Here is a 27,975-nt window from a genome sequence, read left to right on the forward strand (position 1 = left end):
TTAAATGAGCGTGTAACAACCCCTTGTGACGCATTTTAAAGCCGTGAGGTCTCGGGCCAAAGCGGACAATATCACAAGTGAGCTGGGTCGTCACAAAATCTGATAACAAAAGGATATAGATTATTTATACATATATTTCTCATCTATAATTTAATTTTTTTCCTCAGAGGATGTCCTGTTTCTTCAGTCCTTTATATCGATTAATTCCATTAGCATAAGATATGAAAAAAAGATATGATAATTTAGTACACTTCATTGAAATTTAAGATCAACATATAAACTTAATTAAAGTCCTCTTTGAGACATATCTGAGTGTTACCACATATTATATTTTGAATGAATTGCACAACAAATCATAGATATATTAAAATTTCAATATATAAAATCATTGACAAAAACAATATACATCAAAAGTGGTAATTCAATTAACTAAACAGTAGCCATAAACTTAAAAAACCTAAAAATTAATGAAGTTTGAAAACCCTAAAATTAACCTTTGATTATCGAAAACCGTAGAATTCAAAAATTCCATATTTTGAAGCAGTCTTCTCCGTAAGATGCATCCATCTTAGGGAAATTATAATCAGTATGATTATTGGCCACTAGTCCTTGGCCAATATGTTGAGCCATTCTGTTGTAATATTCTCCATAAGCTGCATCCATCCGAGGAAAATAATCAGTGGCAGGATTATTCATCATTAGGCTATGTTGTGGCTCCGGATGATCGAGCATGGTCTCCACATTGTAACTCATTGGATCAACACTAACTATTCCATTCTAAGTATAATTAAACGTGGCATAGTTAACGATGTCCGATGACCCTATATTCATCGCCATCGCTGCTAGTGTTCTCCTTTCATATTCCAGATTATAATATTCATCATCAAAATAGGGCAATGGGTACTGCTCAAACCTTCTGTCCACCTTTCCAAGGTTTTCTTGAGTACCTTGATTCTTCAAAATATTCGACTTCGTAACATCGACTTTTCTTTCCTTCAAGAAATTACTCTAGCCTTTCGCAGCATTGATATTCTCTGTTAAAACATCGGTGAGAATTTTCAATTCCTCCAGCGAAAAATGATTGAACCTTTCATCCCAGTTGGGATATTTAGCTTCTCGATTCTTTTTTCTCAATTTCTCTATGTCTTCCTTTATTTTTCTGGTTTGATCCTCGTAGAAGGTGGAAAAATTGTATGTTCTTGACATGGAATATTCATCGCCTAACCTTGACAATTTGTGGGATTCGATCAGATTCGCAACCTGACCTGGATCATTGGACCAAACTAATTGCTCGATTTCTTCGTTCTTTAGCGGTGGCGGGTGCACAATCATGCACAGGTCGACTCTACAAAGAGTGGACAATTCCTCGGCCTTCTTCTTCAAACCTTTTCTCCTGATTTCGTAGGTCTTTCTTCTTCTTTTCTTTGTGCTTAATAGTTCTAGATGCAATTTTGCCCTGCCCATCTTCAGAAAAAAAAAACCAACTAATTTCTTGAAAAATGTCGTTGAATGATGGAATCGATGGTTGAATACAAGATATAACCAATATATATAGAGGACAAGTGCTTGAGGTTTTATTGTAATAAATATGAAGAAACAAGAAAATCAAGATAAAAGGTATTGTCTAAAAAATATTAAAGTTTTTAATTTAGATTGGCGTAAATATGGCTTCATCCGTGATCCGTACAACATTATTTGGAAAACATTATTACTACATGCGGGAGGTTTGGATTCGCTGCTGCTGTTTCAAGCGATTTTCGCCAGCTGTCCGTCACTCATTGAAGGTTGCAGCAAATCAGATTCGGCACAGTGTTCTGGACGCGCTAATGTGCGCGTGAAGCATTTCAGAGAGTCGGATCTGCGCTTGGGCCCATCAAACTACCCCCACTAAAATCATACAATAAAATATAATATTAGAAAGTGGCAACATAATAATATTATGGTAATGTCTGTCACGGAGCATCTATATTTTCGGAGAAGATGTATTACAAAGTATGACATTATTTAGAATTTTTTTTATGATTTGTCTGGGCTGGAGAAGTCCTATGAATAATGATTGCGGGAAAGTGATGTCGGATCATTACAATTATTGATGCTTTTATGTGGGGCAATATTTATTCATGGTAACTGCGTCCATAATATTAATTATCGTGATGACTTGTATTCACAAAATGATTATATATCTGCTAATCTAAAATTCAAAATATTATTATCAAAAACCATATATTTTAAATCAAAAAAATCCTATTCAAATAATTATTCATTGAAAATATAAAAAAATATTATAAATTCTTATTTTGAAATAATTTATAAATTTTCAATGTAAAAATTAATTAGCATAAGAAAAAGAGAAAATTACATTTTTATCTCATGATGTGCACGGTTTTTAGTTTTGGTCCTATATAAGTCAATTTGAAATCTTAGTACACTAACTCGATTTCAAACTTTTTTTTTAGGAACCTTAGCCAATGACCGTAAAATGCTTATTTCCCAACCGCACACGCTCAGATGGACTAATAATTGGGCGTTTTGGGTTTTGTAAGAAAAATTGCATATGTAGTATAATACTAATTTACACCAAAACATAAAAGATACCCCGCGAAGTATCTGGGTCATCAATAACTTGGGTGGGGGAGGGGTCGGAACTCGGGTCATCCCATGACTAAAATTCGAGATAAGAGCCAGCTAGGGTACCATTCTCGGAACTACAAAAATCAGATAAGATAATCAGACCAGCATATGCTCAAGTGAACCCGAGCTCTCAGCTTAGCATGGGCAGTGTAACAAGATTTAGGAGTTGGATCTTTCCAAAAACTGAACTCCTCCGCTCTTAGTCAATCACTGGTGCACATCAATGCCTCTACATTTTAAGACTAAAACCACTCTTAAAAAGATTCACGACTCTTTTTCCCAAGCTAAAAGTGGAGAACTGGCAACGGTTAAACATGGAATTGCAAAAATATAATTGGCCATAAGTGAAAGGATGTGATATCTAATTTCACTTCCTCTCCACCACTCCAAAATATTGAAAGATTGATTAGATTGTTTGTACTTATCCACTTCATTGAATATCTCTTGAAGTTGTTTTTCTTTCTTTTATGCTTCCACATCATTAACCAATTCATCACAAAGACCACCACCACCACTAGTACCACTATCTTAACCATCACACTCTACTCGCATACTTTGATTTTCAACGTTCAATACATCATGTATTCACTTAAACTCAATACATCATATATATATATATATATAAACATAAATTTTCCACTCAAAACATACTCCATTAAACTTCAAAATTTTCTGTACTTGCTACTGAGATTTTATTATCACTCTTAAATAAACATGGTTAGCAATGAAGTTAATATTTAAGTTAGAATTTATTGCAAATTGCTGCAATTTGTATTTAAAAGAGATGAGGTTTTTCAATTATTCTTCCTGAATAACTACGTTTTCCATTTTTCTACATAAAAAATTATTTTCTTGACTCTTATATTTTAAAAAAAAAATCAGAATTTTAATTTATGCCCTTGCAAATCTGTCAATATTTTTATATATTACATGTGAAATTTGTATCTTGAGTTAGGTGAAATTTGTTGGATTAAGTGTGCATGAGTGAGAGTAGTACTTGGATAGTTGGCCTTCTATGAAGTTCTCGTGCATCAAGCTGCTGTAAAAGAGTGTTACCAGAATTTAATGGATAATATTTTCTCTACTAGAGACAGGACCGACTGTAGGGAAATGATAAGACTAATCTCTAAGAGATACGAGACAGTACCAGCAGATAGACACGCACCTCCTCAGAATCATGACTCTAATAGTCCGACCCATTAGCACACAAGTAGGTGCACTCTGCGCTACCACAAGTATAAGAAAATAAAATTGCGCCTTGGCTAATAGCTTTAGATTTTGGCTAAGAGATAAGCGTTTGATCATAACAATTGATATCAGAAAGAGATCATGAGTTCAAGTCTCCCAAGAAGATACTTCTATACATCTTGAGGGGAATGTTGGGTTAAGCGTGCATGAGTGAGAGTAGTACTGAGATGGATAACCTCTTGGGAAAGTTTTCGTGTGTCAAGTTACTGATGTTGCGCCGCTTGATCTGATTAGCTAGGAGACCCGTAAAATAGTAACGCCATATTTTAACGAGTATTATTGTCTCTACTGGAGACAGGGCCGACGGTAGGGAAAAGACTTACTGATCTTTATGAAATATGAGACAGTACCACCAGATAGACACGCACCTATCCGAACTCATTGACCTAACATCCTGGCTCATTAACACCCAAGTAGATTAGTTATGCGTGTCTATCTGGTGCACAATCTAGTCAAGCAGATGCACAATCTTAGTGATGGGGCCTCAACCAAGGGATTGAAGCTGAGGGCCGAGACCGAACCGGACTCCTTTTGCCAGGCCATCAAGAAGAGCTAGTGTCTGGGGTTGCCAAGGCTTCAAAAGGTCCAACTATCTCAGTCCTAATGTCTGGGGGCCTTGTTGATGTTACATTTGCTGTAAGAGATGCAAAGATTTCAGCCATTTTGTGGGCTGGATACCCCAGTCAAGCCGGAGATGCCGCTATCGCTGATGTCTTATTCGGAACAGTTCATCCTGGTATATCGTGTACTTACAAATTAAATAAAATTTTGAAAAAAAATTATTGCTCGATCAATGAAATTCTCGAATATGTTATTTTCTTATATGTAAAATTTATTTTCAGGAGGAAAGTTGCCTATGACATGGTATCCTCAAGATTACGTAACAAAGGTGCCCATGACAGACATGGCCATGCGTGCTGATCCAGCTAGAAGCTATCCGGGCCGGACCTGCCGATATTACAAAGGCCCTGTTGCATTCCAATTTCTGTTTGGTTTAAGTTACAGTTCTTTTACTCACACTTTTGTTCATGGCCCAACAACACTCTCAATCCCTTTTACAGGCGAAAAAACTTTTAAAAGCACCACCTTTTCGAGTCAAGGTATCACATACCAGTTGTGAAGCTCTCAACTTAGGGTTGCACATCGATGTTTCGGAGAAATGGACGGAACACACACCTTAATGGTGTTCTCCACCGCTCCAACTTTTGCAAGATAGGTGATAGAAAAAGGTTTAGTTGCATTAAAAAAGATTATATTAGAACTGGAGCTAAAAAAAAATTTAAGATCGATATTGATCCATGCAAGCATCTAAGTGTTGCTGATGAATTTGGAATTCTAAAAATTCCAATGGGTGAACACAAACTTCACATTGGTTATGAAAGTACGCATTCGATTAGGGTCCAAAATGGCTAGTGACGGGAAGAGATTGTCGTCGGTTGCTAGTGAATTCTCTATTTTATCCAGAGTCCTTCGCCGAATTACTACGTAAGTATGTGTTTTTTAGCATTTGTCAATTTCCTTTTAGACTGTGCAACATAATTAATGTAAAAGAACACACATTTGGCCATAGGGTGTCGGTGCCATCAAACATTAATTAGCTTAATTATTTGAACTATTGCCCAATTAATCTTAATTATTCTCCAATAAAGTCCTAAATCTAATTCATCCATCTTTACCACGCCCTACCTACCAATTTATTTTATACCTATAGACAATATANTTGTATTCTTGTACAATTTTTTTTAACTAATTTGATTTATGTTAAAGTAGAGGTAATATCATAATTATGAAAATTAAGTGAACGGGTCATGCTCATTTTGAAATTATTACATATTGCAATTTGATTTGATTATATAAAATGAGATATATACCATAATTGTAAAAATTAGTGATGGACTAAACTAAAATTTTGAAACAAAAAAATCAATAAAATTGTGTTAGGTGTGAGATTCGAACGTGCATTTTTTATTCACACATCTTCCTTAATTAATAGTATAGATATATATTATTCATATATTCAATAAATTTATATATATTCTTGATCACCATATCACTCAACTTCCCTTATAGCCTTATATATATANTTTGTTTTCATCTCTTTGCTTGCTTCTCTATTTTCCTCCACTTCAAGGTAATGGGGATTCTCTCTAATATATTTTTTTCGATTTATTTCCTTTTTTTGACTTTAAATTTGGATTCTTTCCATTGTCTAATGTTCCTTTCTTCAAAAAATAAAAAATCAGCCTGCTATGTTTTACTTTGGCCTTATATTTGTTCCATCCCCTCGGAAGTACCATTCCCAGCATCTCCTCTGCTTCAATCTTTATTTCTTTTTATTTGTAAATTAAAATCCCACATATCTCTTCATTTATTCTTATTTATCTCAAAACACACAGAACAGACACTTAATGGTGTTTGTATATATATATATATATACACACACGTTAGAGATATATATTGATTTGGGTAATTAATTAACAGGATATCGATATGGCTGGCTACAAGAGAAGCGAAGAGTTCCCAGCTTCTTCCCAAGAACACGAGGTACAACTGTTTCTCGTATATATGTCTCCCGGAGTAATAATCTTTTATTTTGGACATATATGCTACATGCACACACCACCGTGCATATTTATCTGAGTACCGAGGAGGTGACACACACCTATAACGTTAATATCTTGATAGTGATATCGTATCAAGATGATATCAACGACGTCACATAAATGTCAACCAATGGTGTGCAGCATATCACAAATGTTATATATCTTGACAATGATGTCGTTTACCATTCCATGTTCAAAATTTTATGCAAGTCTGATGCCAAATCTATATATTTTCACATTACATACGTATATAACCACGTAGATTATTGAGATATTTGAAAACGATATATTAATTCGGAGTTGACGAAACACGTACACACACACACAATCTATGTAGTTTAAGCCGTCGGATTACACTTAAGACCTATGATTAGCCATATTAAATTACCAATATACCCTCAAGACACGTTCATAAATTACCCAGAAATAAGGTAGGCATGGTTTGGATGGACAAGATTCACACACATATGTGATTTTAAAAAAATTAGTAGGCTCCATGTATGTGTTGCTAAAGTTAGTCCCTTGATTCTATCATGGGGTAATGTCCCTACATGTAGGATGGAATCGACCCAGCAATAAATGTGATGTAGATTTTTTTTTGGGGCTTGTTGGAGAGTGAGTATTCACGTGCAGCATGGTTTACAGCCTGTTAGTGGTCCAATGTATTTCGGACAGGATTAAGTTTTAAACCTAATTAAAAACGCTAATTAGCCACTCAATCTTGATTAGAAACAACATTAATTATAATCCTATAATTGTAATTAAGATTGTCGGCAGAGACAACTAAATTGCGCGCATGGGATTATTTGTAAACTTCACTGTTGGTTGGGCTGTCAACTCTTCACATATATATTTCTTTAATTTGGGATAATACTCTAAATTGTTACGTCCACATTTGTGTAGTACATTCATATTCCTTTTTTTTAATAATAGATTGGCCTATTTTCCACAAAAAAAATTAATATATAATTCAAAAATTCGATTTTTTTTTAATTATAGAATTCTTCGATGGAAAAAAAGTATGGAGGCTTGATGCCAAAGAAGAAACCATTAATCTCGAAGGTAATTAAATTAGTTTATTTTTTAGATATGTATTAATATTTATGTTAATTATTTATATTCATCTCGTTAATTACTTAAAATTAATGAATGTAGGACCCTGAACGTGCCTTTTTTGATTCTGCGGATTGGGCTTTATGCAAGGTAAAATTTCATTAAATCGTCAAATAAAATAGTATTTTTTTTATATATATAAATTGAATGAATATTTTTTTCACCCAAAAAAAAAATTGTTTTCTATTATCAGCAAGGTGCTGGAGTCAACCAAAAAACGACAGTGGACATAGAGACCTTAAGGCCAAAATTGGAGGTAATAATCTAAATATTTATTTGAATTAATTAAATTTAATTATATTTATTTTTTGTTATAATTTTAATTTTAATTTTTTTTTTAGAGAACGCCTCACCAACAATTGCCTCCTCGAAGACCTGCCTGCACATCTTAAAATTGCAGCTGTAATAAATTACTATTTTATTTAAATTTTCTGTGGGGGAAAAGACTTGTGTTGGCCAGTGGTCTCTGTCACAATTGTTGGTACTGATTTGTAATTACTCAAACTTATGTGGATGCGTTATTGAATAAATTTTCTTGATTTAGCCACAAAATTGAGGGGGGAATTGTTAATTAAGGCTTAGTTTCACCTTATTTAGCGGGTTATGTTTTAATATTCGTAATAATTTAATTAATTATATTTAGCCAAATTTAGGAATATATTAAATTACAATAAATAGTTAAAACATAGAACTGAAATTGATTCACTTCAAACTACTAGAGTTAAGGAAAAAAATATCTCTCCATTTAATTCTTCAAATTAATAACATTTGCTATTTTTTAGAAAACAATATCCTAAAATAATTTATGTTGTTTTATTTGGGAGAAATAATATACTATTTACATAATTTACCAAGATATATATTTTGTAAAAATATTATATTTCTTGTTTTTTTTTTGGGAGAGGCTTTTATCATACACCACTATAGACAAATAACCATGAGCGGCTACGATATTATAAGTTTCTTCCTCCTGACCGAATCTGTAACGGTGGAAATGATATTAACCTAACGGAAAAAATATAGGAGAATAAAGTGAAAGAAAAGATGCAAAGAGGACATGTTAATTAAAAATTAATTAAAGCATTAGATCATTATTGGTAGGTAAATCATAATTATTACTCGTTTAAATAGACAAATTTGCAAACGTAACTCGTCAATTATATATTATGGGCAAATATATATGATTAAGCCAAGTTTCACCAATTTTAAAAATAAGCAAGCTTTGATAATAATAATTAATTATTAAACTATACGCTTCATATAAAATTAAATTAAAATTTTATCTCATAGAGTCGTTAAGAACGACAAAATACGGTGTACAATAAGGCCAAAAAACAAATTAAGCATAACTTATTATTCAAGGTTGATCGATGTAGGTTTGATTTATAGCCCAAAAATTTAAATTAGTTGAAGTTGGTGCAAATTGCCCAACTACCCGTTTTCTAATTTGAAATCAACACTTAAATTATTTTATATCATAAAATAATAGATTACTTGAAAAATTAGCCATTCTCTCTGCATAATAATTAACCCATTCTTTTAGAATTTCGTTAGTTGCACATTCTTATATATATATATAAAACACATCGCGCAAATCTTGGCTTGGATAATAAATTTCGATGGCATTCGCAACATATAATAAGAATGGTCCTCTAGTAGTCTTGATTCTAATGCTCATCTCCTCTTCCACTTGCAAATTTGGTAAGTGCTTTTAACTTCGATATATGAACATTACTTTCAACTATTACAAATTCTCTCTTTATTTTTTCTAATGAATTGATAATATTGTGTATTTCGGGTTGGGTCGACGCATGACTATCCTCGTTTAGGCGTCGTCGTTGCGGATGAGTATTTGCCTGAGGCAGAAAATGAAGGAGGGTCGAGTGGGTATCTATCACAAGGAGGTGGTGTGGGTCAAGATCATATATTCAACAAAGTTTTGGAATGTTTCGATGATAAGAATGTAAGTAACAAATTTGCAATTTTCCCTAATATTAAAGACGAAAAATGTATATAATATATGGTTTCATTCCAATCATTTCCTACATACAAAAAACACATAAAATATGAAACCATCATGTTTAAATGATGTTTTATTCCCATGTGATTGTGATATGAAGTCATGAAACATTTCATACGTAACTCAAATCGGCATCTTACTTGTAATATCATATTTACGTAACAGATATATAGTAGCTGTGATGAAGCATACAGATTGACCCAAGGCGGCAAACTCGACGTGCCATACGATTACGTGGATCAGTACTGCAACGGACCCTGCATAACCGAGACAGAAAACGTCCTAGCCTGCATCCATGGCATATTCGATCAGTTTTTATTCCACAACAGAGCTACTCTAAGCGATATACACGAGACACTCGAATCCGGATGTAGCTACGGACCCAAAAGAGGTATCATGTATATTTCATTTTAATTTCCTGGCTTGGGATTAATGATCTCATTTTATGTTTTGTTTAATATTAGGTAATTTCGATGTTGCTGAGCACATTCAAGCTAATGGGGCTTTTGCAGAAAAGACATTCAACCCTACTTTATATGCTAATATTTTCTTGATAAGTATTATGTACAATGTGTTGTTCTAAGTTTCTGAAAAGGTAACATATGTAATAATTTAAATATATGACGCTTGTATAACCATAATATATATATATATATATACATTAAATTGTCACGATTAATTCAAATTTCGCACCTCGATCCCTCTTTTGATTCGATAAATGTTAAACAAACGATCGACCAAACGAAGAATAAAACATAACAGAAACTTTATTTAGAACTTGCCGGCCTGATATAAAGGCATTTATGTTAACAACTGTGCTATCTTTAATCAGATAGCTAGATATCAAACCATATATGATAATCCTAGGAAACTAGAGGGGCTCTTCTTTCTTAACAGGAAGAAATGGATTCGGAATCGATGGCGCCGTAACTCCACCGAATATGTTGCTTTTAGACTCCATTTTCACTCCTGGTTCAGGCTTCACATGATTCACAACCGGCGCAGAAGGACATCCTGTAGCGTGTCTCCTTACTGGATTCGAACAATTGTACACATTGTTCACTCCAGAACATCCACCGCAACAATCTCTATAACTGTCCATATCAGCGATATATATATAATTAAGATAAAACAGGCTAGCTCTTTTTTGTGGTAATGGGTTGTCAAATTAAGATGGAATATTTATAGCTGAAAATTAGTCTTTTCATTTGTCTGCCATCATTAATTAATATATTGCATGCATGCATGAATGATCAAGAAATTTTCGGGAACTTTGTGTATGTATTAATAGATTGTCTTGGTGCAAAGTATAATATATTCACCAGTTTACTATACTCCGAATATATTAAATGATTTGCATTTGAGCATTAATTGGATATAATGAAAACGTAAATTCAAAACATTTTTGGGGTTTTATAAGTAAAAAATATTTTCTCCAAGCATAATTTTTTTAAATAATAGTTGAGAGGTTTTTTTTTTCTTTAGAACTTTTAAACATTTTAACTGTAAAAACGTTTTTATAAAATAGTTGTACAAACACGTACTTATTCTTAAAACAACTTTTAAAAACTTTTTTTTATAAAATTTTTGTAAGAAATATTTTTATAAAAACGTTTTATAATTATTTGTTCAAATTGAGGCTTCCATCGTTCATTAATAACAGTAGATATAATTATAATTATGTATATATATATAAGATATTCAACCGATTACTACTACTTAGCTTCGGGAGTATAGACTGCTTATATAATTAATAATTATTTTAACATATATGTGGATATGGATGGGGTGGAACCAAGAGCCATCTCGAATAATACTATAATATTATTATAAATAAAATCCTAAATAATTAATGTTTTTGAAAAACTTTTATTCATATATATTACGGAGTCAAACTATCACTTAACAAAAGTCATTACAAAAAATTAATATTGATTCATAATACAACATTATCTATGGAAAAACAATAATAAATAATGAGAAAATTATACTTTTTGATCATTTTATATTTTTCAAATCTAGCCCCCTTTTTCATCAGATTTAATGTGGCGCCGAAAAAAATGACGTGATTAGAAAATGATGATGTGACATCGGATATTGCTGACGTATCCGATATCAGATGCACGATAGTATTAGGTGAAAAGGATGAAAATTGAATAAAAATAGAAAATGTGACCAAAACTGTAGTAATTTTACAAAATGCACATCAAAATTATGTACATGTAGAAGGCGAAAAATCAACAGGAATACATGTCTTAATATAATTTATTTATGGAATATTTCATCTCAAGTACTGTTACATAAAATTGTACGTAAATAAAAACTATTTATCTTTTGCATTTTAATTTTTTTTTGAACTATTTTAAAGGATTTTGAAATAGTGTGTCGTAACTGGTGCTAAGAATAATTAGTTTTATGCATAAATTATAAACTCATTCATTTCTTTATATAAATCAATAGTCAAATTTATAAATACATGAATTTTCATTCTATTGTTTTTTCAACAATTCTACTTCTTTTGACATACCTTCTATCGATTTTTCCTTTCATTTTCTAGGGGGGTGATCAATAAAGTATAGGCTTCATTTAAACAATTATTTTTAAAACGTTTTTAGAGTGAAAAATCTTAAATTATGTGTTTGGCTAAGATTTTTGTAAAGTTTCTAAAAAATATTTTCCAAGTATAGTTTTTTAAAAATAATTAAGATGTGCTCTTTTATGTTTATAGAAGAAAAACACGGGTTAAACTAGAATTAAATGATTTATAGAATAATTGTCGAAACATCTTTTTGATTATTTTTAACTATAAAATCGTTTTTAAAAATAGTTATCCAATCACCTTTTCAACTCTAAAAACATTTTTATTAAATAGTTGTTCAAACACATGTTTATTTTTAAAACAACTTTTAAAATATTTTATAAAAATTTTGTAACAAAACACGTTTTATAAGTACTTGTCCAAACCGACTAAAAATCTTAAAATATTTCTAACATTTTGGGGTTAAAATTGAGGGGTTTTAATTAGAGGATAAAGTATCTCAAATCAAAACCCTGGTTCCATCCTGTTGCCATACAAGCTTATGTAACATGAGATCTATTGTAGCTAGCTGCGATCAAGCTTATAGATTTACACAAAAAGGAGACCTAAACATCCCACCCGATTACCCGTATCACTACTGCAAGACGACGTGCATTACCCAGAAGCAGCGCGTCGTCTAGCCTGTATCCACGGCGTATTTAATCAGTTAATATTCTACAACAAAGCTAGTCTAAGTGATAAACGTACGTGCGCCCAACCCCAGTTCTTCGTCCCTATCGATCCGTCTTTCGGATTCGATCAATGTTAGACAAACAAAGAAAGGAAGCAAATATGATCAGATCATTAACATAACATTAAAGTTTATTTAGAACATACCTTAATATAAAGGCATTAACACTAACAACTGTGCTATCTGTAATCAGATAGCTAGATCAACCCTTAACATATAACATATCATTAAACTATTATTCCATTTAAATAAGCACTTCAAACATAATTAGAACCCAAGAAAGCTACACGGGCTCTTCTTTTTCGACAGAAGCAACTGCTTTAGGAGCCGACGCGCATGGTGAAACTGCACCACCAATGCCACAATTTGCTTCCTTCTTCACACCTTGTTCAGCCTTCACATTAACAGTATCAGCTTCCGGCTTCACCCCTTGTTCGGCCTTCACATTAACAGCAGCGGAACATGTTGTAGTCTCTCTCTTTATGGGATTCGATTTCGAACAAGAGCTCACATTCTTCGCTCCAGAACGCCCACTGCAACAACCCCTATTATAAGTGTTCATTTTTCAGTAAAATATCTCAATCTCAAGAGATAATAATTTAAATATATGTGAGATTGTTAAATAATAAAACTCTTTTTTAACTTTATGCTAATGGGATGTCAAAGATGGCATATTTATAGTTGAAGATCGGCCTTTTCATTTGTCTTCCGTCGTTAATTAATAACAGATAACAGAAAATAAATATATACAGTAGGAAACTTTTGGGAACTGTGTGTGGATAGTCTTGGTACAGAGTATAAACTTCTTACTCGGAATATATTCAATGATTCGGCTTTGTTATTTATTATTCTTGGAATTTGATTTACTAAAATAATGAATATATACAGTCTCATTAACAATTTTGTGGNATCTCTTTTTAAAGATATATAGACCCAAGACATACAGCTACGCAAAGTTTTCAGTCGATATAGTACTATTTTCAAAACAAACTGAACAAAGAAAAGAAAACATTTAAATTCCAGAATAATAATGAATATAAAGTTTCGAACTTTTACAAAACATAAAAGGATTTATTAAAGATATACCAAAGAAATTAAACAACAGAGGATTTTACCGAGATACCTTAGAAACATAAATTCATAAAAATCACTAATGAACGCTTTAAACGTCATTTGTCAGCTAAGCAGGCTGAATGGCTACAACATGAATTTATTATTTCCTGGTTACTCGAACCTTATGTTTACCATTTCCTGGTTCATCTTTTTACCTTATGTTTTAACCAAAAACTCTTATATTACATCAAATTCCAAAACCAATTATTATTGTTATTAAATAAATAAAATAAAATATTAAATTAAATCTTATGTTTGATCAAGTATAATACAATATATATATTGTATATGAAAACTTTTTTCTTTGTATTTATTTTGGGTGGGCCTCCACCCATTAAACCCCTTTGTGGACTGAGCCCATTTAAGTTCGGGTTGGACAATTGTGACCCAAATGCAATTATCATAAAGATTCAAAAAAGCTAAAGTTCTAAGCAGCTCTGTAAATTTTGGCTTTGAACTCTGTTCTTTTGCTTGCCGGAGAATCAATTACCGCCGGGAGGAGGATCCACAGCTTCTACCCGCGAAAATGAGGCGGGCGGCGTTTAATGTTATGACGCGTAAAATCAGCGTGGACAATCGGATCTCTCTTCGCAATTATTATCGCATCGCCGATAGTCTTCTCAAACAGGTACCACCATACGATTAGCCTTCTACGTGTTTCGGTTAAGAAGAACGGATTTGCATCGTTTTTCTCATGATAGAGGCTAGTAAAAAGAATTACGTTCATGAAACCAAATTTATCAGATTGTGCTGTTGGTTTTATAGTTTTGGGTGTGATTTTTGTGGAAACTATGTGTTTGTGTACTTTATTTTTGTATCTTCTTTCTATTATTTTGGTCTTTTGATTCCGAATCTGTTTTCTTGCCAGTCTTTTGTTTCCAAATCTGTTTTTTCTTGCCCCCAAAAAATTTGTGGTTCTAAATTGATCGATTGAGGTTGTTTGTTTTAGCCCTTGTCTAGGATTTTGGCATTCTGCAGATTAGGTGATGCGTAAAGACAACCCTGTTTGGATGACTGATTGATTTGCTCTATGCGCAGGCTAAAATTTATAAGGAGGAAAAAAATTTAATTGACTTGTACGTGATACTGCTCAGATACTCGAGGTAAGGCGGCAATATTTGTGGTTTGTTATTTATGAACATCTCTCCAATTTGTATTGCCATGATTTTATGCTTTCAATTTGAGCAGTTTGGTGTCTGAAACTATACCTTACCACCGAGATTACCAGACATTATGTCTAAAAGAAAGAACTTTTTACAAAAAGGTAGGTATAATGTCCTAATAGTTTCACTTGGAAATAATGGGTTCAGTTGACTCTTGGAGATAGCAGTTGAATTTCTCTATATCATATTGTTGCAGAAATTGTTGGATGTTCTAGATGAGCTAGAACAACTAAAGCCACAGGTGCGGCAATGGTTAGATGAACTGGATGAAGTTAATACCACAACTCAAATGCATCACACTGATGGCCCAAACAAAATTTCTTATGCGTTTTCCGTGAATAATAAAGCTTCCTTAAGCAACATACAGGTATTAAATATGATTTTCTTGTGCTTTTCCATGCTAATAAGTTGCATATTATTTTTAATGTACTTACGAAATCATTTGCGGTTAACTTTCTGGTGTGCACTTTTGGAGATAGTAGAAATTAAACTAAGTACAAAGATGTTAATATAAACTCAAAATTTTTTGCCCTTTTTCTTTTCATTTATTTAAGAGTAGTTCCAGTAATTTAAGATGTTAATATAAACTCAAATTTTTTTCCCTTTTTCTTTTCATGTATCATAGAGTAGTTCCAGTGATTTAACTTTATTTGGGGTCTTTGACTAGAATAAAGAACAAACAACTTCCGAACATCTGGTGCCACATGCGTCGAAAATATTCTTTCTGCAGCAGAACCAGTTCCTCATATGAATGGGGTTGGTTGTTTTTCGTGCTTTAGGCGTATAAATTATAGTGTAAAATTAAACTCCTGTGGTGAGGATTTTAGTGGAAATGTATCTAAGGAACAGCTTTTTGGTAAAGTAGAAATGTATGTGGGACGTCCTTGGAGGAAATGAAGTAACTAAATAAGATGTATTCAGATTAACATTTTGGTTAATACCACAAGTTTTCTTTCTGCCTGCAACTTTTATATTAGGTATTATAGCCTGCTTCATATAGATCATAAATCCCTAGTGGAAGGAGATTGTTGCTAACCAGTTTGATCTGTGTTTGGTTTTCGGTCAGCTGGTCCATAGCAATTGTGCTCTGGCTTATTTATTGATTTTTTTCTCCTTCCTTCTAGTGGAGCACAAGGGTGTTTCAAACCAAACGATTAGAAAATTCAATTGGGAGAAAAACTAATAATATTCTGAAAAAGTATTTTTTATGGCTGAATTCCCTTTTCTGAATTCAAATAAGATGCTTAAATCTAATTCTAGTCCTGATACAATTAGAAATTATAATAGTTCTTATATAATTATAGTACTAGTCCTAAGCCAATTAGGATACTAAGAGTCCTAATATAAATAAAATACTAATAAAAATCCAATCAAATGCATTTGAATAACTTTTTTAAAAAAAAAAGAAAAATAATAGGTAGAAAACAAATGATACAAATGGGGAAAGCATTGAATTTGTCCCATTTAATCATATGCACATTTGTTTTGGTATAATATAATGATTTAGTATTGAATGATATTTCCTTGTTTTTTTGTTCAGACTTCACAGGTCATCTCCGCACCTTCATCTTCGCTGAAGCAGAATAACACGTACACTGGAGTCTCATCATCAAATTCCATTGACTCGCAGTTCCAGAAGCTGTGAGTGGTTCATGAAAATATTCGTAGCGTGATCTTAAGATATGTTTTGCAGTTAATTGCAACAAAAATAGGCAGTGCTATTTAATATTTCATCCATATCACAAGCTATAAGTTTCTATGAGGTTTTTCATTAATGATCCATTAATCTGTAAACTAGAACATTACTTCATTCTTACCTGAGTGTTCAGCAATCTTCTCTAGCATTTGCAGTTGCGCTATTATTAATTGTTGAAATCTTCTTGCTCTGCATTTAAGCCAGAAATGGTTCACCTTAATTCATTATCAAAACTGAAATGTGATTATATTTTGGGTGTTCAAAACAGCAATCAACAGCTTTCCGTATTTTCTTTTAAAGAAACACATAGAGTGCCCTTGGATGATAGATTTGAAGCCATGGATTTGACATCTATTGATTTCTTGTATAAATTTATGTTGGTGAATTTCAAATCAACCCTTCCCGAATCAAGTCTCTCCTTTCAAATCAAATCCTTCCATCGGAAAAAAGCTTGAATGTTGTGATTACTCATTGAAAAATTGTGTAAGAAATTACGTAATCTCAGTAAATAGTTTCTGCTGGTTGCCACACAAATTTAGATTTTACGTTTTTTTTACTCATACATGTTAACTAGCTTTCTTGTCAGCAGACACGTGTATAATACCTTTGGACACCATTGTTTTGTTGTTTTGTAGTATTGTCTTACTTTTCTGAGTGGAGCTGGCATTTGATATCCTGCTGCAAACCTAAATCACCATGCTGTTATCTTGTTTAGATACCTACTTTTGCATATCTTTCTCCTGATTTTGTCTTTGATCTGATTGCTAAGTTTCATCTGGGAAAATAACGTATGAAAGAAAAAAATTGTATCAAGCTGCTTTTTCAGTTATGGAAAGTTGCCGAAACTGATATAGTTGCTAAATATTGCAGGTCTCTCAACTTACCTCTTCCAAATCAGGAAACATTGTCTAGGCATTCGTTTTTGGGACCAAATGGTCTCCGTGGTCAATGGGTGATGCCAGCCGCAGAGATTAAGGTGGTCTGAGTAAATTTTATCGTGTCTGTTTGCTTGGTTTTCCCATTAAAGAAAATAATTTTATTGTCCCACTAATTTGGTGTTGAGCTCAATGGAATTGTTAAATGAATTTTCCTTACCCAGGTTAACTATCCAACCAATATAATCGTGGATTCAAGTGAAATATCAAGGTACAGATTCTATCATGACTGAATATTTGCTAACTTTTTTCCTTGTTTTCTTTCTCTGTCTCTCTCTTTCCCTTTTTCTGGGAGTGGGTGGGGTGAGCGGAAGGTTGCGTGGGTAAAATGAATAGTATCTGTCCTAGCCTCCAAACTTACAGTGATAGTGGTGTGACTCATCACCTGTGGTTGATAGTTGTTCACATTTTCAAGCCACACAGATTTATACATGTACTTTTAATTAACTGCTTTTAACAGATCAATATCATCCCTATTTGTTTATAGCTTGAATCAGGGTGGGCGACATGACCCTGTCACAGTAGAAGATGGTGATTTAAAAATGGAAACATCAACCATGGACTCTGTTCTATCTTTAGATGATGGTAGATGGTTACGTCCTGCTGAGGAATCTGCTCATCCACTAAACAATGAATTGGAGAAGAATGATTTTCGGTTGGGTAATATCAGGCAACCTTCTCCACCTCCTGTTCTTGCTAAGGTACAATCAGAGATGCTTCCTATATGTCCATCAAAAGTTGCCGATCCAAGGCCAGGGCCGCCAAAGCTCTCTCAAGATGGATTGCCCAGTTCCAATTCTTACCAAGATCTTCATATCGTGAGTCTGCGATCTCGATCTTACAGTTGTAATTAACAGAAGATAGTAGCTACGTATTTCTTATGATTTCAACTTAACCCCGAGATTTTTTTATTATATTAATAGAATTCTTGCATTTGTCTGTGATGCTTATTTGTTTTCTTGTATTGTAGCCAGTGAAGATGTTGGAAGATTTTTTGAGAGTAGTACGAAAAAATACTGAGAAGAATTTGGAAACTTGTGGTGTTCTTGCTGGCTCGCTAGTAAGACTGGCTTTCTAAAAGAAAAAATTGGACAGCCTATTTGAAACATATTCCATTTGCAGTATCTAATATTTTGATTTTCCTTGATAATGCAGCGGAATAAAGTTTTCCATATTACTACACTCATAATCCCTAAGCAGGAGTCGACTTCAGATTCGGTATTATACGTGCTCAAATTTATGTCTGAGGCTTCATTTCCCAACCTTTCAATCAGCACACGCTCACTTTTAACAGAATTTTTCCCCCTCAAAAAAAACCATGGAATAAGTTGGTTACAATAATTTCCTATCTACAGAAAACTTTTATAGAAGTGATTAGTATATGCTTTTCGGAATTATGGGAAATTTCAAATTAACAATGATAACTTTTTTCGTCGACAAGTCTTCTGATCTTAAAAAGATTCTAGTTTTTGGGTATAAAAAGATTTACTGCCTACATCAGCATATATTTCTGTTTTTCTTAAAAAGATTCTAGTTTTTTGGTATAAAAAGATTTACTGCCTATATCAGCATATATTTCTGTTTTACTTGTAGGATAAGTAAACGACCCGTGTTATGGTTGAGTTTTTTATACCATTTGTTTCTTCTGTAGTGTTGCTCACTACTAGCCACTGTGAATTCCCCCTTTAGTTTCAATATCAAATGGGCTTCTGATGATACTTTTTGCTATTTAGTTTTCGAGGACAATCTAATTGAAGTCACCTTGGTTTATGTTTAGTGCCAAACACTGAATGAAGAAGAGATTTTTGAGGTTCAAGATGGACGTTCCCTTTTTCCCCTTGGATGGATTCATGTAAGTCTTATACCAACTTGACGCATTAGCCACTACATTAGCTCATTAAACTGCATTAAACTCCTGAGCATAACTGGACTTTTGTAATCTTTGATTGTTGTGCCCCTTTTTCCAATCTTTGGTTGTTGGGAACTGAGAAATGATTGATATAATTTTGATGATATGATACATCAACAAAAGCATCAAAACATTGTTTTCATTCAGTCATTTGTTTCTGTTTTCCTTGTCTCTTGTCCTCATTATTCTGAATTTGCATGAGCGCTGGAAATTTCTCTTTTCTGTCTTCTGCCTTCGAAGTACTGCAGATATAGCTTCTGTGTATTGAGAATTGGGGTATTATTGTGTAAAATTTCTTCTTCATTTGATATGAAGATGCTAATTTCTCTTGTCTGCAGTTTGTGATCCTTGCTTGGCAGAGACTTCTGTGTTGAAACATTCTGTTGAAATGCATAATTCTTAGGACCATTTGAGTTTCTTGTTTTAGAAGCTTTGTGTGATAATTTATTTTTCCGTAACATGAGAACTTTGCCTGTGGGGGAACTTTGACTTTTACAGTTGACATAATTTATGGTATTGACGTGTTGATTTAGAACCTTAATTCTTAAAATGTGTCATCTTTGGTTGCACATTGTCTGCTAGAGTATTTTCACATTGTTAATAGGTCTTTATTTATGCTTCTCATGCTACAATAGTTCCTGATATAAACATAATAACCATGAAAATGTATATGAGAAGGACTTGAGGGTCGCTGTGCTTGAATATCATATAGTTATATCCGTTAATCCAATAGAATATGTTATTCACGATTTGATTCTTGATTTGCAGACACATCCAACACAAACTTGTTTTATGTCTTCCGTCGATTTGCACACTCATTACTCATATCAGGTATAGTAAAACTGTATGGTGTTGATCTTGACTTCATTAGTCCAATTTTCAAAGATTTTCTCGCGGCTGCATGTATGAGTTTTGTGCCAGATTAGAATATTTTATGGTGTAACTATGAGTTCCCCATGTTTGGTACCAGGTCCATTGGTAAGATATTATGAGTCAGTTTAATCATAACATGTACAGAAAACTGGCTAAGCAAAACTGCATCTGGTTTTTAGAAGAATATGATGTAGACATTTACTTTGTTGGACTATAGTAATAGGGAAGAAATCATTTCCCGAGTGGAAAAATAACAAATGGGAGTCTATTATCTTCAGAAGAATGCCTTGTTTTAATGCTTTTGATTCTTTTCTTTTGTTTTCTTTCTGGTCTGCTTTATTTTGCTACACCATACTTTTTCACTGTTCATAAGAACATCTGACTTGTTTCTAGGTTATGCTACAAGAGGCAATTGCCATTGTCATGGCTCCGACAGACACATCAAGGTATAGTTTTTATTATTTCTGATAAATTACATTTGCGTTACTGGTAAATCGATTCTGATCTCTTTCAGTATTTGTCACTAAGGGTTTTGCCTTTTCCTGTTAATCTACCATAAAGACCATATTGTGCATCAGTGTACCGAAACATGACCAAAGGCAACAACTTATTTTTAAAAATGTATTGGGGGATGGTAATTATCCTGAGTGACGTATATATGTCTTTGATGCCAAATTGTTTTCTACTTATTTGAGAATGAGTGATTTATACACTAAATTTCTCTAGCTTTTCTTCTTCTTTGGTCTGAAGTCGACAGTCATTTAATGCACATTTATATGATGTTTGCACGGCGTTGAGGAGTATCCATGCTGCTATTGTTTTCTTTTCGATTCCGATTAATTCATTTGTATATTTTTATTTATTGCAGCCCTTATGGCATATTCCACCTTTCTGATCCTGGTGGTGTTGCTGTTATTCGACACTGCCAACAGCGTGGTTTCCATCCTCATGAAGAGCCTGACGATGGAAGCCCCATTTATGAACACTGCTCCCATGTTTATATGAATCCAAATATGAAGTTTGACTTTATAGATCTTCGGTGACCCTGCGGCCTTTGATTTAAAAGAGTGTACAGTAACATAGTAATTATAAACATTGCTCCCTGCTCGTGACATTTTGTACATTCCTTCTAGATTTTGTGAATATATATGACTTTATCTTGTTATGAACTATACCCTCTATTATGCTACATGGTCAATGTAATGTATATGCTATTGGATGAGGTCAAGGTAATGTGCAAAATCCTCTTGAGGGAATTAGTCATGTATTCTTAATGTTCAATATAAATGATCTTCCCATAACAGAAGGGATAAAATGAAAGAAATGGAAACGAAAAGATTCGCACGAAGTTGTTTGTATAAAAATATCGCATGGCATCTCAAGAACTTCACTCTATTTATTGCTTATATCGTGTCAATCACCTGTTTTTATTTTATGATTTTGAAATTTTTTGATAGAAATGTGGATAACTTGTACAAGAACAATCCTATATGGAATCATTAAATGCCTTCGTATCTTTGCATAAAGAAAAAATCATTCTTAGATTCCACATTATCCTTGATTCTATCCACAAAAAGTCCATATATTAAACTAGTTATCAAAAACAAGGGATTACTTGAGAATCAATGATAAGAATTATTTGTAGCTTAGACACTAAATAATCCAGACGTCGGCAATAACTTCATCTACCAAAGATTCAAGAATGCGAGACTCAACCTGTGCCCCGAGTTCAAATGCTTCGATTTCAAAATCGAGCCATCTTCCTTGTTGCCTGCTCATGTCCTTATCTACAAGTTCGTCAACATCGGTGTCTCCAATGGCTCCCCAACTAGAAATTTCTTTGTGCACTTCTTCGGCTAAACGCTCCTTTCTTCTAACCACTGATACACCCTTAGCCCATAATTTGCATCCTCCACCAACATATCGCCTGCATCTTAGGTCCAAGCATTCGCTCACGCAGTTGAACAGAACCATTCGGTCTAGTCTTGGAACAAGCCCATGGCCACTCAAACACTCTGTACAACTTTCTAATTGTTCGAAAAGATGAGGATCTATGATTTCACATGTGTGTCCTAAAGCATAATCTATAAACATCAGTTCTATTTTACATAGCATCTCCTTCACATACTCTAGTCCCCACATTCTTGGCTTCTCACAATTAACCAAGACTAGTGTTGTCTCTTGCCTTTTTGCTATCGTTTCAAAAGACGTTGAAGAAGCTGAGTCTGATAATTCAGTATCCCCTTCGACTAAACCTAATGTTTTCAAAGTACACATAGCGAGCACTTCCTGGACTTTGATTGACGAGCACTGTTTGCTACCTGAAATTAATAGTAAAAACTCAGTAGTTAAAAGTTGGTTAATGCACTTATCATTATTATGATGTGCAGGTTTACAATATTTAAAGTAAGTTAGTTACCTCCCGTGCTATTACTGTCTGTTTCTGAAGAATTGCAACTGTCTGCAGAAGACGAATGCTCAAGAACTGATACCGGACTAAGAAGCTGGCAATAGAGTAACTTTCTGTCTTCAGATACATCGCTGCTGCCCTTGCCAATTTCTTCCAGAACTCCCTAACCGGACATTAAGCTTATTTGTTAAGTTATATAAACATGATAGACAATTATAAACAAACATTAATGTTTTTTGCTGATTTTCGATTAAAAAAAAAAAAAAAAGTTTCATATTAACGCCTGTATGATCAATTTTGTTCTATGATTTAACTAAACTAATATCATGGAAACTAGCAAGCATATGAAGGTTGAATTCATTTCTGGAAAGTGGTAACATTTCTGGAAAGTGGTAATGCCCTGATTACTTCTTAACAAATAGAAGGTTCATACTAAGTTATTAGCAAAATAAGGAAATAAAATATACACCATTTTTATGAAAAACCATTACGTCTACCCGTTGATGGAATCACTTTCATCTGCCGATAATAAATGATAGATTACGTTTGAAAATCATCTCTTTTCCAAATGTGACACTAATTTTCAGAAACAAATCCTCTCAAGAAACTTCAGATGAAAGGTGAGAATTTATTCAAGATGCCTAGCAAATCTTTCGGGTTGTGGATCCCTTAATATTGATCAATTAAAGCATGCGCCAGGTTGGTTTACCTGGTTATCTGTGTGCATTCCATCTTTGACATTTTTTCCTTCTTGCACTGTTGAGCTCATTAAGGCATCAAAACCAGGAGCAGCATCACGTAAAAGTGAACCTGATTTATGTGGCGAAAAATCTATCTTATGAGCCAATTCTTTAAGCTGTTGCTCCAAAACAGAGCTTAACGAATCACCTCCATTAACATTATGACCAAGAATAGAAAATGTTGAAGCAGTTGTACCATCAGAGTTAAGTGGTGTCCTTTTACTTCGAGAAGTTCCAGTGATTATCTCACAGTTACCCCTTTTCTCATAGGAACTTCCAGAGAGATCTCCCAATCGCGTCATTGGAGCACTGAATGTAAAAGAAATAACATCAGTTCCTGTCTTTCCACCATCTTGATTCCAACTACTTTCTCTTTCCACAACAGCACTTGATTGAATGACTTTCCCATTTTTATCTATCCGAATATTATGAGCATCGTGATTTTTTCCACAGACGTAATTCCCATCAACTGATCGTTTTTTATGAGTAACACTTTCATAAATAGAAGAGGAAATTTCTTTATCATCTTTTATCTCTGAACTCAACTTCCTTGAACTAACTTTAGAGGTACCGGAAAGTTGACATGTATTACTTTGCCTAGCAGAAGAAACATCTCCACTTGTTTCTCCCCCACCTCGTGCCTTTGATGTCAAAGATGATTTTCCTTTATCAGCAATGCAATTTTGGTTCCAGTTGTTTTGGCGGAGCACGTTTGAACAGTTTGACATAGATGGCTTCTTAAGCGTACTTTTATGTTTCGTGGATTGACTTTTGAACAGCTGGTTATGACTAACTTCACTTGTTTCTTTCTGGATGACCAAGTTTCTGCTGCCACTCAAGGCTAGGCCTTCTCTTTTCTGAACATTTTCCTTTGCCTGTAGAGCAAGTGAAATGGATTTCCCTCTGTTTTTCACACCAACAGAAGATTCTTCCGAATCTCGAAAAACCCCTGAAGATGTTGCACCCACTGATCTTTTCCAACTTTTATTCATAGAATTCCCCATAGGATTCTTCACAGAATAAGATTCACCAGATCTCTGAGAACCTTTAGGAAGGGTTGATTGTTTTTGAGCTGCTTGGGCCTTCTCCTTCAAATCCTTTACTCTTAGAGGCAACGAAGAAGATCCAACAGAAGAGAACTTCGTTCTTTTTTTAACCTGGGGTCCTGGCTCAGTGATTTTAGCAGCTCCTTCCATAATGTTAACAGCATTCTTCAATGGGATAAAGTTCACTCTTTTAACAGGAGATAGAAGTCTGTGATGGGTGATTGGAATTGATTTAGCCGATTTAAGTGGCAGAACTTCAGTTTGAAACTGTTTAATGGGCCGGTTCATCTCCTGATGGTTTGGCTCCGTCGAATTCTGGACTATTACCTCTGTATCTAGACAATATCCAAGATTTTTGGTTTCATAATCAGCAACAGAGAATGACTGAGAAGTAATATATGGGGTAGAGGATGGCTCGGACATGTTAGATTCTGGCATTGAATCCAGTCCCATAAGCCTGGCAACAACCCCCGGGGCCCTGGGTCCATAGAAGTCCTCGTCAGTGACTGATGAAGTACAAATAAAATCGCTACTCTCTTTAATACTCAATCCAGCAGCAAATGCATCCTCATTCAGCTGGACATAGCAAGAGAAATATTTTAGCCCACAAAATTGAAAACAAAGGGCTCCAATCTTTTGCTATCTCTATCATTACCGTTTGAAGCTCGGCCATTGGCAAATATCCATTAGATCTTTTTTTCTGTTTGGATTGCTCTACATTAATGAGAACAATCAATGTTCAGGCCATCAGAAATTATAAACAGGAACGTGCATTGAACTACGGCAACACAAATTGAACGCATTCACTAGTACCTGGTAATTCTGAATTGGTTAAAAACAACTTCTTATGAGACTTTGCACTCCAATCAAATAACTCGAGGAGGCTGCCCACATAATTTCCACCCTTGGAGACTTTTTTCTCCATTCCCATTTAGTAAGCCAAACAAAATTTTGACAAACTGAAATTTACAGCGAGGATGCAAATTTTATCTAGCATGCTGTCCATCTGCAACTCCATTAAACGTAAAGGGTGATTTTATGTTCCCCCAAGAGAATTTTAGTGATGAAAGGTTAGAGAAATGCTGTCCTGATGTCACAACAAGACATTCTTGCATCTTCACATCTATTATTCAATTTTCATATCAGAAAAATATTTGCAACATAAGTAAAGTGTTTGATAAATGTAGTTCAAAGTAGGAAGCAAAAGGTTTCAGACGAATTCAAAATTTTAAATGATGATTGGTTGACGACCACCAAAAGGCCAAAATTTGTTCAAATTTCTAAAGAGATTAATGATTGTGTGTTTTAAAAGATTCATGTTTGTATGTTTTAAGGCAACTAAGAGGCCAAACGACAAATACAGTGATCGAGTGCGGTTAATGAAATCAAAACTGATTTTGTCAAACCTGAAATCTTTACATCGACATCAAAAACCATATTATCCTCATCACATTGTATTGTTACTGAACCAAAAGTAAATTTGTGTATATACGGTTAAGAAATGTAGCATTAGAAGATTTTTCCTTTTTCTCCTCGACAATCTAATCCTAGCTTCAACTTATGATTAATTTATAAAGTTCTTGTACCATGACACCCTGTCTAACAATTGAAAGACCCATCACAACTCTTTTAACTTTTTACATTGGAAAACATATCCGGTTTTTAGGGACGGTTGCAAACAACAAAAGTGAGTTAAATTTAAGGCTCCCATTGGCCATTGGAGATCCGATCCTTTCTCCAACCCGAGCATGGAGCCTAATTATGATTTTTAAGTGGGTGGATTCTTAACATTAAAATGATACAAAAGTCATCTTTTAAGTCAAGTACCAGATCCTGTTTGATTCTAACAACCATGTATAGTTTTCTGCTTCATTTGGATGGCATTTAGATCAAGAGAGTCACAGAACCACAGAAAGTTCAAGCAATAATATTTCATGACCATCTAATTACTCTCATTCGATTGTACTCCCATATCCAGCAGAGATTTGAGCTATTCCACACTCTTGTTAACTAAGAATCTAAGATGTAGCAAAATCAAATGTGCAACCAGTCTGAATTATCCACACTAATCATGTTGCGACAGATCATGAATAAACCCCATAAATCTTAAAACCATTTTCGTATTCTTAACATAGGAGAAGTAAAACAATGCTAAATCAAGAAAACTCACTTTGGCAGAAATAGAAAACTCACACAGCCCACTTGAGGTCAAGATCTCTCCAGATCCCCACGCTGGAAAAGCAGCCAACTTTATTAGAAAGAACCTACCTCTATCAAGAAAACGTATGAATTAGAGGTAGAGATCAATGGTGGGTTTGAGAACTTTTGAGAGAGGAAATGGACGTTTATGGACAGAAGAGAGCAGTGAGTTGGAGCTGTCTTCCATGAGGGGTGTTGAGATGGAATAGTCTCAGCAATAAATGAGGTGAAAGCGTGGCATTCAGATTTAGTTTATTCAAATCTTACTGTTTAATACACAATGAAAATGATATTATATTTTATATAAAATGTTATAATCAATGTCACGTCCATTTAGGCAGACGAAGTGATTTTCAAAATTCTAAATGCCAGACAACGTGGGCCCCACTTCTGTGTCTGGAAAATTTATCCTTTGTTTTGCTGCACTGCTCAACAATGGAGTTGGTGGTGTAAAAGTAGAGCAGATAAATTTTATTTCAAATTAATTAATTGATTTCTTAGAAAATATAACAAAATATAAATATGGCGTAAAATTCTCTTATCATGGGACGAACCTCGTATATTTTTATATCGAATTCAGATGATCAACTGAAATTATTGTATTAAAATATAATAGAACTATTACTCGATATGCAGCATATATCAACTTTTATTCAAAATAAATTAGTCTTCTTTTAAAAATTAAAAAAATTCCAATTGGGAAATTAAAGTGGCAACGTAATAAAATTTAATTTTTAAAAAAATTTCAAAAGTTTGGGCATACCAAGGGAATAATATATTGATACAATGTAGTAATAATTGGAAAATATGTGCAAATTAAAGTCATATTTTGAAAATTCATATTTTTTTGTCTTTATATGACTCCACTTTATTTAGACATTATAAAGTGACAAACTTTGCCTAAATCTTATTTACGTCAAACTAAATCCAACATTTTAAAAGTTGTTTGTTTCTCACGAGGAAAGTTCGCCAACATGTTACATCTTCATTATTCAAATGTTGAAATA

At 33.7% G+C, this 27,975-nt stretch overlaps 5 protein-coding genes and 1 pseudogene across 11 annotated transcripts; 4 read left to right on the forward strand and 2 right to left on the reverse strand.

The window, feature by feature from the left end:
- Window positions 1-1,008: 1,008 nt before the first annotated feature.
- LOC140981678 (agamous-like MADS-box protein AGL82) lies at window positions 1,009-1,464 on the reverse strand. The gene has a single exon (XM_073448096.1). It carries the CDS (start codon window positions 1,462-1,464, stop codon window positions 1,009-1,011), a length of 456 nt encoding a protein of 151 aa, XP_073304197.1.
- Window positions 1,465-4,356: 2,892 nt separating this feature from the next.
- On the forward strand, window positions 4,357-5,292 carry LOC140981679 (putative beta-D-xylosidase; annotated as a pseudogene).
- Window positions 5,293-5,931: 639 nt separating this feature from the next.
- Window positions 5,932-8,138, forward strand: LOC140981396 (uncharacterized). 2 transcript variants are annotated; one of them, XM_073447786.1, is made up of 6 exons: window positions 5,932-6,010; window positions 6,361-6,423; window positions 7,482-7,544; window positions 7,638-7,685; window positions 7,789-7,851; window positions 7,937-8,138. In XM_073447786.1, exons 2-6 carry the CDS (start codon window positions 6,370-6,372, stop codon window positions 7,985-7,987), a joined length of 279 nt encoding a protein of 92 aa, XP_073303887.1. In that variant the 5' UTR covers window positions 5,932-6,010; window positions 6,361-6,369; the 3' UTR covers window positions 7,988-8,138. The 2 variants fall into 2 exon arrangements, with proteins under 2 accessions (XP_073303887.1, XP_073303886.1); XM_073447785.1 differs by lacking the exon at window positions 5,932-6,010.
- Window positions 8,139-9,156: 1,018 nt separating this feature from the next.
- On the forward strand, window positions 9,157-10,234 carry LOC140981738 (uncharacterized). 2 transcript variants are annotated; one of them, XM_073448157.1, is made up of 4 exons: window positions 9,157-9,296; window positions 9,425-9,558; window positions 9,781-10,006; window positions 10,080-10,234. In XM_073448157.1, the coding sequence occupies exons 1-4, from the start codon at window positions 9,215-9,217 to the stop codon at window positions 10,196-10,198; spliced, it is 561 nt and encodes a 186-aa protein (XP_073304258.1). In that variant the 5' UTR covers window positions 9,157-9,214; the 3' UTR covers window positions 10,199-10,234. The 2 variants fall into 2 exon arrangements, with proteins under 2 accessions (XP_073304258.1, XP_073304259.1); XM_073448158.1 differs by having other exon boundaries at window positions 9,173-9,297; window positions 9,429-9,558.
- A 4,186-nt stretch (window positions 10,235-14,420) lies between these two features.
- LOC140980481 (AMSH-like ubiquitin thioesterase 3) lies at window positions 14,421-21,850 on the forward strand. Of its 2 annotated transcripts, none has more exons than XM_073446319.1 (14): window positions 14,421-14,625; window positions 15,036-15,100; window positions 15,186-15,261; window positions 15,357-15,527; window positions 16,710-16,801; window positions 17,727-17,832; window positions 17,956-18,002; window positions 18,279-18,609; window positions 18,762-18,851; window positions 18,947-19,009; window positions 19,569-19,643; window positions 20,469-20,531; window positions 20,967-21,019; window positions 21,442-21,850. In XM_073446319.1, the coding sequence occupies exons 1-14, from the start codon at window positions 14,524-14,526 to the stop codon at window positions 21,614-21,616; spliced, it is 1,509 nt and encodes a 502-aa protein (XP_073302420.1). In that variant the 5' UTR covers window positions 14,421-14,523; the 3' UTR covers window positions 21,617-21,850. The 2 variants fall into 2 exon arrangements, with proteins under 2 accessions (XP_073302420.1, XP_073302419.1); XM_073446318.1 differs by having other exon boundaries at window positions 16,701-16,801; window positions 21,442-21,848.
- A 200-nt stretch (window positions 21,851-22,050) lies between these two features.
- Window positions 22,051-27,213, reverse strand: LOC140980480 (uncharacterized). Of its 4 annotated transcripts, none has more exons than XM_073446316.1 (6): window positions 26,963-27,213; window positions 25,583-25,775; window positions 25,425-25,483; window positions 23,693-25,345; window positions 22,993-23,146; window positions 22,051-22,894 (listed from the first exon to the last, which is right to left on the reverse strand). In XM_073446316.1, exons 2-6 carry the CDS (start codon window positions 25,698-25,700, stop codon window positions 22,227-22,229), a joined length of 2,652 nt encoding a protein of 883 aa, XP_073302417.1. In that variant the 5' UTR covers window positions 25,701-25,775; window positions 26,963-27,213; the 3' UTR covers window positions 22,051-22,226. The 4 variants fall into 4 exon arrangements, with proteins under 4 accessions (XP_073302417.1, XP_073302416.1, XP_073302418.1 ...); XM_073446315.1 differs by having other exon boundaries at window positions 25,583-25,892; XM_073446317.1 differs by having other exon boundaries at window positions 26,940-27,213.
- Between the last annotated feature and the right edge of the window lie 762 nt (window positions 27,214-27,975).

The sequence above is a fragment of the Primulina huaijiensis genome, chromosome 7 (assembly GCF_012295235.1).
Source record: "Primulina huaijiensis isolate GDHJ02 chromosome 7, ASM1229523v2, whole genome shotgun sequence".
Lineage (NCBI taxonomy): Eukaryota > Viridiplantae > Streptophyta > Magnoliopsida > Lamiales > Gesneriaceae > Primulina > Primulina huaijiensis.